This window comes from Myotis lucifugus, unplaced genomic scaffold (assembly GCF_000147115.1).
Source record: "Myotis lucifugus unplaced genomic scaffold, Myoluc2.0 scaffold_25, whole genome shotgun sequence".
Classification (NCBI taxonomy): Eukaryota; Metazoa; Chordata; class Mammalia; order Chiroptera; family Vespertilionidae; genus Myotis; species Myotis lucifugus.
Genome location: NW_005871073.1, coordinates 1,206,554 through 1,219,753, shown reverse-complemented (window position 1 = coordinate 1,219,753; position 13,200 = coordinate 1,206,554). Strand labels below are relative to the sequence as shown.

Genomic DNA, 13,200 nt, shown 5'->3' with positions numbered 1-13,200 from the left:
GGCCTCTGCAGTGGAGATATCCCTCCCAATTAAAAAAATTCCCCATGTGGATGTCGGACAAGCTGGTTCCACTCTTCTGTCCCCCTGCCCCTCCTACCAGTTTTGATGTACTTTCTTCTTTAATTCTCTACTTGTGGGACTTGTAGTCAGCCAGCTTTCAGGTGGTTCTGAATATGGTTGTTCTGTGTTTTAGTTGTAATTTTGATGTGGTTGTGGGAGTCAGCGAGAACCATGTTTACTTATGCTGCCATCTTGGTTCTCTATCCCTTAGTTCTTAACATAGTTGGAAACTGTTTCATTTAGCTAAATAACAACAAAAATAACATCTAAAAATCTTTCAGACAACTTTGAACAAATTTATTTTTTTGGCTTTTCTTTCCTTCTTAATTCTGCTAGACTATATACATCAAGGTGCCTAAATTCCGGGTCTCCAAGTTGCTCAAGTCCAGAGGACAACATGGTGTATGCAAATGGCATCCCTGTTATTGTGTAGTACACCAGTTATCAGCTGTATGTATACATTTTGCAGCAGGAAAAGTTTGGATTTCAGCTCTATGCTCAATTTGGTTATCTTTACCTAACATAGAAAATATTGCTTAGCCTCAGGAGATGAATAGATCACCACAGGTTCTGGGAGTTCTGCATTAATACCATTAAAAATTTGTGATTTAAGCATATCATTTAGATTTTTGAGTTTTTATTTCAATTTAGTATATACATGGATACACATTCCTGATATCCTTTTTGCTTAGTTTGATAAATAAATGCTTAAGGTAGAAGATTAATACCAAATGATGGATTTTGTTTTTCATGCCCTTCTTAGTCACTGTTAATTATTAACTCATTAATAAGTTTATACAATACATTTAATTACACATTGTAGCTATCCTTTACAAAACTAGAGAGTATATGATTAAAGGCTATAATTTTATAAAATAAAATAATAAATCTAAGAAAATGTCCAATTTCTTACTTATACGTGCTCGGGATTATCACCTCTCTGAATTAGGAACACTGCTGGTGATACATAGATGGTACTACATACCAAGTAATGCATCTCAAGGCAAGAGGCACTGACAAATTCTTGGGAAATGATAACATTTCAGAGCAGCTAGAATCAGACATTGTGCAGAATTATGCTTAAAATGGTGATCACCGATTTGTAAGAAACCTCCCCCTGACTGAGTAGAAGCCACATTCTTCTAGATATATGATTAAATTGAGGCAAAAATGAAACTCAATTTTGTCAAATAGCATCAAAAACTTGCAAAATAGGTATCTGGAGTCCACTGCTTGAAAGAAAACCCGGACAGTAATGTTATGGAGGCACATAGGAAATGCATTTGATGGTACAGAGGATGGTACTAGGTGGAAATGCGTGTACATCAATAAGTCTTCAATTGAAGAGTGCTTTAGAAAAAAAAACTTTGTCTCTAAATGTGAAGTTTAAGAACATAATTGACTATATTTCAATACTGCATTTTGATCCTTTATATGTATATGTAAGCAGGTAAAATAATAAAAATCTGTAAGTGCATTTAAAAGAGATCGCCAATAAATATAAAAACTTCAAGTAACAAAGAAAGCATTGAGTAATATTTTATTGGTAGCGTTTTCTCTTTTTTGTGGAACATAAAATAATGGTGATTCTTAATAATTGATGGCCTTTTAGATTGTACAAAATTATATAGATTATACTGTGAAATACAATATTGAACATTTAATAAATGATAAACATAATATCCTCTGAAAACTGTGCAAGTAAATCAGTAAATGCTACACAATAGCTACTATATATCTTTATTTTGTCCTTGGAAAGAACCTTTAAGAAAGAAAAAAACAAGACATAAATATCATAATTGAGAGTTACAGACAAGTTACTTCTGGTTTACCAAATAATTATTTTCGTTTTGTCATTGGATACATCAATAAAAGTGGCACAGACCAGTTCTTATTTCAATTTACTCATGTTAAAATACAAAACTCTTACAAGTCTTTTCTGTAATTACTAGAGGCCCGATGCATGAAATTCATGCAAGAATAGGCCTTCCTTCACCCGGCTGCTGGCACTGGCTTCCCTCCAGCACCTGGGACCTGTGCCCCCTCCAGCTGCCAGCACCCGGGACCTAGGCTTTCTCCAGCTGCTGGCACCCAGGACCCGGGATTCCCTCACAGAGGGAGGCCCTGCCCACCTGCTGCAGCCCGCTGGTTGGTGGCCTGGGCCTCCTTCTGCAAGGCAATCATGGGGTGATGGCTGGGCCCCTGGACAATCGCATTGCACCCACCTTGGCTGGCCTGGCACCAGTGGGTGTCATAGCTTGGTCTCAAATGGATGGTCGATTTGCATATTATGCTTTTATTATATAGGATTATTAGACTTTGGTATGAGCACATTTCACTTATGTGCTTATATCAAACTAGAGGCCCTGTGCACGAAATCATGCACAGGTAAGGTCCCTAGGTCCAGGGCCTTCCGGCTGCCGGCTGGGGCTTTCCTTCATTCCGCGCCACCCCCTGGTGGTCAGAGCACATCATTAGCAAGCGATTGAACTCCTGGTCTCCAGGTCAAACTCCTGAAGGGACACTTTGCATATTAGGCTTTTATATATATAGATTGGTACACATAACTTGGGACACCAGCCAATTTTTATTTCTTGAAGCTGTTTATCATGTGTGCATTTTCTTAATCTTTCTCTTCTTCTGGCTCCTTCCTACTATCTATCTTTTGGGTATTTATTGCTTCTCAGCATCATTACCAGTGCATGGACAGAAAATAAGAAATGAAAAGTAAAATCAGTTCATCTGGTAATTTAACAGTTCTATTAAAGAAATTAGTATGAGGATGAAAGTAATGCTCGGAATAAACATATTATTATCAATGAATCTCAATTATTCCTACCATCTTCCCCACACAGATATTTGACTTTTGTGGGTGTGTATGCTTTCCTATGGATGAAAATTTAGGGAACATTTTTAGGATACACAAACACATTTTCAAGTTTAGATGGATAAAATAACACATATACCCTTTTTTGTTTCATTTTGGTAAGATCAATAAATGAGATTTTTAGCATCAATTTCAGAGTTGTCCATTACTTATCAATTAAGATTATCATAATATTTTAAGCATTAATTTAATCTGAATTTGCTAATTATAAATCTGTCCCTGCAAATGTTATTTTGACACTATTCCAACAGTGCTCTGAAGATCAGATAGTATGCTATTTTTATTAGTTAATCAGAATTACTACATCTGAGAAGAGAACTGCCAATAAACACTAAGAACTTTTTTGGAACTGAAGCCCAAAAGAAGAGGGAAAAACTAAAGGTATGTTTAGAAAATTACCTTTAAAACTAGTACATTATTATGTGAACAAACTAATGCTCCATAAATCCATCTTAATTTATAGAAATATTAAAATAGTAATAAACATCTAAAAATCCCTTTCCTGAAGTTACAGCCTAGAAATATTCTTTCTTCAAAAATGGTTTATCTGTATTTTTGTGTTATTGATTTTATGCTGCAGCAACTGTTAACATAATTTTCATTAAATGACTTCAATAAAACAAACATCTATAGAAAACACCTATATTTGCAATCTAGCTCAATCAAGAAAGGCGAAGTATGCAATATTTAAGATGTCTCTTAATCAAAGTTTTCTATTCAAAGTAATTTCTAGAAAAATTTGCTCCCTATAGGTTATCATGTCTTCTACGTCTTTGTAGGCAAGCATTTCTTCAATGGACAACAGCTTATAGTTATTCAGGCTGAATGCTGACTTGCTTTGCACAGCATTTAACATCTTTATGGATGTTGTAACCGAATCATTCAAAGAAGTACAAACTGGGAAAATACGAGCATTCCACAAACTCAAACATGTCTTGTTTCCAGAGAAGAGCTCCTCTGTAATTTTCAAATTCCAAATATCTAAGCATGACAGGAAACAGACGCCAAAGAATTGAAGTGACTTTATATCTGACAATGTTTTAACATTCCTTTTCAGGTTGTCTTGCACTCCAAATGCCATCGTTGAATACTTTAAGTGTCCATTCATCTTCAAGCTTAAGGAACACACAAAAGAATACGCAGGCAGGACAGCTGTTGTTATGATAGATGAACCACTAATAATGCAGTTTTCCCCAACTGAAACATCAGGCCCCAATCTGGAGTACTCCACAACTGAGCCAGGTGACACAGAACATCTTGAATCCAATATACTTTGAATGATACAGGATGTGTTACCAAAGCATTCTGGTACTGCTGGAGAGATGCTAAAAGCTATGGACTGTAAGCCAAGCTCTGACTTCAAACTGCTAGCTGAAGTAAAGTGACACAAATATTCTTCAGTTGTGCCAATGTGATAAAATTTGGAGTTATTAAGAACAACAACATTTAGTGATGTCCCTTTAAGAAGGTGAAATATTCTCTGCCTCATGTCTACCAACTCTGACTCTTCTTTAGTGACATTTGATGTGTTTCTGGTATACTCCACAGTTGCTCCAGGTCCCAAAGCCTGCAGAAAGTCTCCATAGGCATCTATTTCACAGTTCAGTGTGCCTATTTTTTCATAAAAAGCAAGTAACTTTTTCGCTGATTTATGATCCATGTAAAATAGGCTGTCTGTGTAGACATACTCAGATTCAAATTTAAGAGAGGCAGTGTCACCCCCGGACAAGTCCTGCTGAGAAAAATTTCCAGGTCTACACACAGCATTAAACTGACACATCCTTTCTATGCTGGGCTTATGAAGGAAACGATGGCAACACCGATATTCGAGGTCACTATATTCTAAACAATTAGAAGGTTCTAAGACAAATACTCCATGTGTGGTACCTACAGTCAAGCTAGAAGGATGAGCTAAAGCCGTAAAGCCAGGCTTGTCAAATCTGATAAACTCAGATTCTCCGATACTATAAAGTTCAATATCATCTGCACAGGTAACCAGAATCCCAGGATTCATATGTGAGGGGAAATCAATGTACATGGCTAGTTTTAATTCTAACATCTGATAAATGGGGTTACCAAAAGGTAAAGCAGTGAAAATTTTCCCCAGAGCACTTGCATTTGGAAGGCGTTGACTGTAGCCACCTATAAAATTAAATGAAATAACTCTTATAAAATGTTTATATGAATGTTTCCAATAATTTAAAAACCCAGGGGCATCAGGAGTAACTCAAAATGTATCTAAAAATATTCAATATATACAACATATTAGTATAACTCGGAAAAGAATAATAAGCTCCAGAATACAAATTCAAAGAAAAATTCTCCCATAGTCTTTGGAAATACTGTAGTTTTAAAGACTCTAGATTAGAAAGGAATTTCCATATACTTTAGAGAATGTGAACTGTTTAAAATCCACTGTATAGCTAATAAAATGGACCACAGGCTAAAACATGACCTCATATCCACATTTTAAACGATTCCAACCATATTTAAATTCCTACAGTAAGAATTCACTTTACAGGAGTAAAAGCAAGTCACAAAAAAATAATATACCAATTCCAACATTATCTACTAAATTGTACTTTCCAAAATGCAGTGTCTTTCCTCAAATTATTACATACACTTAAAGGAAGCAAAGGTGCATTTATGTAAAAGCATTTTAAAACTTATACTTCTTTTTAATTTAAATAGGCTTTCCCTCTAAGATTAGCCTAATGACTTCTTAATTCCTTGAAGTGTGTTCTTGTAAGTAAATTAAATAGCTTACATCATTTTTATGTTTAGTAAGTACAGTGAGAGGCAGTATTACAATAGTAGAGAGAGTCAGACAAAATTGGGTTCAAACTCAGGCTTACTACCTGTTAAGTTTTTTTATCTTTGGACACACTCCAAATAAGCAAATGTAGAATAATATTTGCTTTGTCATGTTTTATGAGATCAATTATACAAGTAAAGCACTTGGCATATAGTACACTATTCTAAAGACTAGCCAATAGCAAAGCTTAGCATTATAATTAGATATTTTTAACTATATATTTTCTGATATCGAATTTAACTTTTACTAAATAATCCTTGTTCTGGAATAAAACTATAAATTTGAAAAAAAATTTTGATGGCTTAGGAAAACTAATTGTTTTATTTGAGTAATACTTAAATTTTGCTACCTGTTCTTGACATTTTTTTTTTAATTGATTTCAGAGAGAAAGGGAAAGGGAGAAAGAATCACTGATCATCTGCCTCCTGCACGGCCCCTACTGGGGTTCGAACCCACAACCTGGGCATGTGCCCTGACCAGGAATCAAACAGTGATCTCCTGGTTCACAGGTGGCTGCTCAACCACTAAGCCATGCCAGCTGGGCTAAATTTGAAATTTTTTTACAGCCAGCTGTAAAATCATAACTTGGATGCTTCATTTGAAATCATCTTTACAGTCCTAGCCGGTTTGGCTCAGTGGATAGAGTGTTGGCCTGGGGACTGAAGGGTCCCGGGGTTCGATTCTGGCCAAGGGCACATGCCCAGGTTGTAGACTTGATCTCCAGTAGGAGGTGTGCAAGAGGCAGCTGATCAATGATTCTCTCTCATCATTGATGTTTCTATCTCTCCCTCTCCCTTCCTCTTTGAAATCAATCAAGAAATATATATTTTTTTAAAAATCACTGTTCTGTATAACAATCATAAGAAATGGATAGTGCCTTGGAAGCCATGGTGCCAATCCATGACAAAGTTTTCATAGAAACCTAATTCATAGAGAAAAATAATAGAGGTTTCCACAGAATAAAAATTTTCATACAACTAAACTTATCCAATTAAAATAAACACCTATCCTCTGTTCTGAGATTATTTCTTTCCTACCTTTCTGCTTTACAATGTCCTCTTGTATATGTAATTTTCCCTCAGATATTTTCTCATCAACTCCATGTTTTGTGACCACCTTTTTTTTTCTTGTAACTCCTTCAAGAATTATAGACTTTGTCTACCAATAATCAAATAAAAATTCAAGATAGAAGGTTTTTGGCAATAGTATGGGGATCACAGTGCTAAACCAGCCTCTTCCCTACAGCAAGAATCCCTTCTAAAGACTTATTGAAAAATGTTCATATTTTGATGAGCTCTGTCTTTGGAAAATAATTTTGTACATACATACTAAACATAATACCCATAAACAGTCAATGTATGTGATCCACAATTTTAAAGAGAAATATTGTGGAAAATGTAATATTACTTACAAACTAAAAATATCAAGAAAAGCATGAAATATTTGTTTTCAAAGCAGACTAACTTCAAAGACCAAAAAAAAAAAAAAAGGAAAGTTCTAAAACAGTGGTTCCCAACATGGGGCACAATTTGATTTTTAAGGAGGGCAATTTGAGAATGAGTTATTAACAGTAAATTTTTTGCATTTCTTATGGTTCTAGGGGCCTCATATACAGTATATAAATATATATTGTGACATATTTATGTATTCCAGTTCTCTATTATATGTTTTGAAACTTATTTGCTATTTTTTCATATCACTTCATATTATTATTATTATTTAACAATTTCTTAGTGATTTCTTCCTCAGTACAACTGTCCTTTAGTTCTTTTATTTTTCTCTTTCATGGATGCCATGTTCTTTGGAAGTTTGTTTAGACCAAGCTAATGGCCTTTTAGGCTTCCTCCACTTGAATAGGAGTTCACTTTTTGAATAGTAAGAATTATATGTCACCAGGTTGGGGGGGGGTGGGGGAAGCATCAGGATTTTAGAGATGCTAGGTGGGGCACGGCCATAAAAAGGTTAGGAACCACTGTTGTAAGATATCAAAGGTAAAATCAGTAAAGTATAATTTTACCGGAGTGAATTAATAGGATGGTAAAATAATTCCATTTATCTCCATATAGCTTTTCCAAATGTCGAAGGGCACAAAATGTTGATCCTCCATTACCTTAAAAATAAAGTTAAAAATGTACACTTTATTTCATATAAACCTACTAAAATTTTGTAAGTATAGTAAATTTAGGTGTTAGAACTCTGAGGATATGGCTACAATTAACTAGGCAGAGAACAAAAATATGGACAAAAGAATCAATTTAAATACACATTTCATACCAATTAAATAATTAAACAAACGATTAGCAATGAAAACCAGAGATCAGCCCCTAAATGATGAGCTAATCTTCTCCCGAAAATATTAATACACAATGAAGAAATGATAAAATAGGCAATCCGCAACACCAGAAAACTGTAAATATATATACACACACACATATATATATATATACACACACATATATATATACTGTAAGTATTATATATAATTCACTTGGAATGACAAATTGCAAAAACCATTTAAATAATTCTCCCATATGACAATCAAATATGTAAGTTAAACTTGCTTTTTAAAAAGTTTTTTAGAATTTGGTTTCCTTACTAATTATCTTGGGCAAGTTATTTAACTTTCTGTGCCTCTAAATCTCATCTATACAATGGGAATCATATAGTACTGACTGCTAGCTGTGAGGATTAAAACATGGCTACTTAGAACAATGCCAATGTTAGATATACATACCCTATCTCTGGTATCAAGGGGCTTCAGTTTTAGCATTACATGAAAAACTGCCCCCACAAAAATAGTATGCAATGAAAGGTTAAAAGGCAAACTTTATGGAAATTGGATTTTTAAAGTAAATATCTCTGATACTTAAGCCATTAGACTGTGCTCTTTTGTATTCTGCAATTGTGGTCCCAAGAAGTCAGTAGTATATATTTTTCTTGTTTTGATCTCCTTACCTAAATTTCTGAAGAAAATGTGGAGTTTTCAGGGATCTTAGGAACCCGACTGATAAGGTCCAATGGATTAATTACTACCTGAATAAATTTTATTAAAATTAATACAAATCTCTTTTAAATAACATAATATTTGGGAAGTTTTTCCATGGTAAGTCACAATGTGTAGGAAAGTTGCTAAGCCTTGCCCTAAGAAAGTTGCATGGCTCAGTAGTTGAGTGTAGACCTATTCCCCTGTCATTTCTGGTCAGGGTACATGCCGGGGGTTGCAGGCTCGATCCCCAGTAGGGGGCATGCAGGAGGCAGCTGATCAATGATTCTCGCTCATAATTGTTTCTATCTCTCTCTCTCCCTCTTCCTTCCTCCCTGAATCGATTAAATATATATATATATATATATACCTTTATAGGATATATATATATATATATGTATATATATATATGAGTTGTTATGCCTTTTATCATTTTTTATCATTTTTTTAAAAACTACTGAATTCACATAAAAATTTTAAAGTTAAATAAAGACTATGGTGGGAATATATGCAGTTTATAACTGCATGCCACAGGAAAACTTTTCTTCAATGATTATTCTACCTAGACTCTATGATATAAATCTGACCATAAATGCTTACCAATTTTGGCTCCAGCAGGATCAACAAAAACATGATATTGAACTCCAAGGGGTAATTCCTTTTTTTTCAGCTTTTCTGACAGCTGTTGCTTATAAGCAAGTTCTTGTTTTTCATCAGCTGCTGTTATTGCAACAATGTCCCAGAACTCTCCAGCTGCCACAGGTTTGCCTATGTGAAAAAACAAGGAAATGATAAATATTATCAGAATTCTCTGTTACTTACTTGGAAAGAGGGGAAAACAAAGGGATAATATTATAATCTTCATAAATGTATCTTTTGCTTTTGAGAATTAAGCAATTAGTAGTTGGTGTGATTCAAATAGTTATAATGAGGACTGTTCATAAATTGTTTTTTCTCTTTTAGATTACTTTCTTCTATGATCTACAGACCCATTTATATTTAGATATTATTTTAAGAGAAATATTACTGATTTTCTAAAGATTATCTCAATTCTTAAATAAGAAGACAAAGGAACAAATAAATGAATCAATTTTCATATTATTAGGACTAGTGTTCCTTGGATAAGAAAGATTCAACCCAAATATCCATTACTACAATGTTGCTGTTTATAAATGTGGGTACTTTATTTTTTACTACCTTAAAAAGAGCCGTGCAATTTTACAAAGGCTAATGGAGTATGACATACAATTTTGGATAATAGAAAAGTTCCCAACTCCCAGATGAACTCATTAAAAGACAGACTGAACTTTTGGTAGACAGCTGGAAGCTCTTTTTTATTGAAAAAAAAAAAAGATAAAATTGTTTTTATTCGTTAACAAACAGGACTTTCCACCTAGAATGTAATAGTCCTGAACGTTTTATTGTCATCCTAGTATTTCCTGTATTCTTAAAGCAGTAACTTCACAAAAAAATAAGGAATTTTATTACACAGTTGTACAAGGAATGACAAGTGACATAGCCTTTAAAAAACCCAAAAACATTTTGATTCAACCCTCACTCGTTTTAATAATCCATAATCCCTCCGTGTTTTAGCATTATTAGTTTAACTCAGTAAGCGTTCACATCACGGAATAAACTGGTGAAGTGGGTAGGGAGGTGGGAGAAGGCTAAAATCACATTTGTAAAGGTCAAGACACTATGTTTTAGATATTTCAGATTTATTTAAATAATTTGTTAATGAACTAACCAAATGCATAACTTGAATTTATAGCTTCACTAGCTATATCTGTATCTATCTACTTAGAAACTAGAAATAAAGTTAAAGAAAGTAACAAGCATCACGTAAAGAAAGGACAGTGAAAGAAAAGAATAACACATTCAAGGTGTATTAGCTATGCGCGGGCCAGCGTCCTGGGCCCACAGGTGAGAGAGAAGCATCCAGGAAGTGACAGTCCAGCAACTTTCAGGGCACATGAAGGACCCTCCCTTTCCACCGCCCGGGAGGCCCGGGCTTCCTCCTTCGGTACCTCTCAGCTCGGAAAACCTCCGCAACTTCCGCTGGGTGGCTTCTCGCAGAGATAAGGCTGGAGGGACATTTGCACGGGCCATATCCCCACCTCTGCCGCGGCCGGCTTTAACCTTCCAGGTAGCCCACCGCTCCGCACAGCACGCATGCGCCCTGGACTGCCACCCGCGCCAGGTCCGGCTTCGCCTAGCCCCGCCCCTTCCGCGCGTCACTCACGCAGCCACGCCCCCGACGGTCTGGGGCTGGCCCAGGGGAAACCAGGATGCGGTGATCCCGGAGCTTGGCCCCCGTTTCCTTAGCGACGGTCTCCAGAGCTGATGGCCACCTTGCGATTTCTCAGTCTGTGGCGGGTCTGGCCACTAAGTCCCTAACTTATAAGGCCTTGCAGCTCGGTTGACCCGGTGAGTGGGGCAGGTTGGGCGACAAAATTCCTACAACTGACCCGCTAAGGAGAAGGCGAAACGACACCCTAGCTTCCAGCTGTGTCTCCGCAGGCGATTTGTCTTTTCTGACTCATGGTTTGCTTCATTCAGGAGCAGTTCCCAGAACCTCTTGACAGTTAATTCCCGCTCTGGTCCTCATCTGCCCCAACCCTGGGTCGAGATACATCATCTGAACATTTACAGTCTGTATTCTCTTCAGGTGTGTGGCTTCTTTGCCTTTGCGAGTTCCGGGATCCACCCTCTCAGTTTTGAGCTCATAGTTTTTAGAACTTGTAGATCATTTATTCTGCAACCAGGCCCTTAACATTTGTGCTGTTTTGGATAATTCTCTGCCATGCTTTTGTATGTGCAGATTAATCAAGAACTTTCAGTAACATTCCTGGGAATAAATCAGCCTTATTAGATGTGTTTTTGGTGAGTTAATTTTGTAAGTATTTCTCTGGTGAAGCACTAGGTCTATAATGAGTTTTATAGATTGATTTCTATGAATCAGAGAGAATAGTGACTTAGTCAAGGTCTCGCAATTAGTAAGTAGTGGAGAGGCTTTAGCGAGCTATTTCAATACTGAATGCAGACATCATTCTATCACACCATGCAGTCTGATTTATTTTAGAGGCCTGTCTTCATTGAAGTCTTTATCAGGACCACAGGCATTCAAGGCCATACAAGCTCTTGCCAGGAACTTAGTTTTTTCTTCTAAAGACTTGACCCTGTTAATTAATTCTGTTCTTACAGAGAAAATGTCTGACTAAAACGAGAGATTACTCCTTCATACTTTTATGGCTTAAGAGAGGTGGTTTTTTTTTTTTGTTGTTGTTATTGAAAACAATACCTTCTTATTAAGAACATTTAGAAAATACAAAAGACTCAGGTGAGGTGAGAATTAGCAATAGGGAAAGTAGCAAAAGAGAAAGTCAGAGAGGGAACAGAAGGCCAAAGAATGATTTGTTTTTTTTTTACTGAGTGAAATAGACATTGTAGAGTTTTGATGTGACTTGCTTTATATTTAAACAAATCACTCAATAATGTGAAAATAATCTGTTGGAGTGTGGAGCAAGGATAGAAGGAGGGAGACTTGTTTTTTGTGTGTGTGTTGTTTTTTGGGCTACTGCAATAATACAGGTAAGACTTGGTGAATCTTGGTCAGGATGATAACAGTGGGAATGATGATAAGTTGGTTAGCTATATTTTAAAGGCAAATCAATACGATTTGCTAATGAAATAGCTGTGGAATGGGACAGAAAGAGAGTAGTCAAGGATGTCCGAATGATAGCATGGTCATCAATTGAGATGGGAATGCCTATGTATGGGGAATGTTGTTAAGGTGGTAGGGGGAGTCCAGAATTTAGTTTTGGACATAAAGAGTAAACAAATGTAAATGTATGTAGTGCAAATGAAATAGAATTGTGTGTGTGTGTGCGCGTGCATTATACATAGGCTATGAACTTCATGAAAGAGGTCTGGGCTAGAGATATAATTTTGGGAGTTGTCAGCATATAGATGGAGTTAATTTTATACTGGAATTAGATGAGATCTCAAGAGAAGAGAGATCAATAGAGACTGTATGTTCAGGAACTGTACATAATAGAGGTAAACAATGAAAAATTTACCAAACAAAATTTCAGATAGTGATAAGAACTGTGAGGTAACTAAAGGGGGGTGATGTAATGGAGTCTGTCAGAGTATTTTTTTTTAAATCTTTATTGTTCAGATTATTACAGATATTCCTCTCCCCCCCCCCCATAGCTGCCCTCCACCCAGTTCCCACCCCACTCCAGGCCTCCATGCTGCACCCCCCCCCCCACTGACTTAGGTGTAAGCTCTTTGTTCAATCTCTTCTCACACCCCCCACAACCCCTTCCCCCCGAGAATTATCAGTCTGCTCCCTTTCCATGGCCCTGATTCTATTACATTCACCAGTCTGTTCTGTTCATCAGGTTTTTTTATTCATTTGATTTTTAGGTTCACTTGTTGATAGATATGTAT

At 36.2% G+C, this 13,200-nt stretch overlaps 1 protein-coding gene across 3 annotated transcripts; it reads right to left on the bottom strand.

The window, feature by feature from the left end:
- Nucleotides 1-2,250: 2,250 nt before the first annotated feature.
- On the bottom strand, nt 2,251-10,924 carry FPGT (fucose-1-phosphate guanylyltransferase). 3 transcript variants are annotated; one of them, XM_006086087.3, is made up of 4 exons: nt 10,773-10,924; nt 9,346-9,513; nt 7,780-7,872; nt 2,251-5,089 (listed from the first exon to the last, which is right to left on the bottom strand). In XM_006086087.3, the coding sequence occupies exons 1-4, from the start codon at nt 10,852-10,854 to the stop codon at nt 3,651-3,653; spliced, it is 1,782 nt and encodes a 593-aa protein (XP_006086149.1). In that variant the 5' UTR covers nt 10,855-10,924; the 3' UTR covers nt 2,251-3,650. The 3 variants fall into 3 exon arrangements, with proteins under 3 accessions (XP_006086149.1, XP_023607509.1, XP_023607508.1); XM_023751741.1 differs by lacking the exon at nt 7,780-7,872 and adding an exon at nt 6,800-6,920 and having other exon boundaries at nt 10,773-10,902; XM_023751740.1 differs by lacking the exon at nt 7,780-7,872.
- Between the last annotated feature and the right edge of the window lie 2,276 nt (nt 10,925-13,200).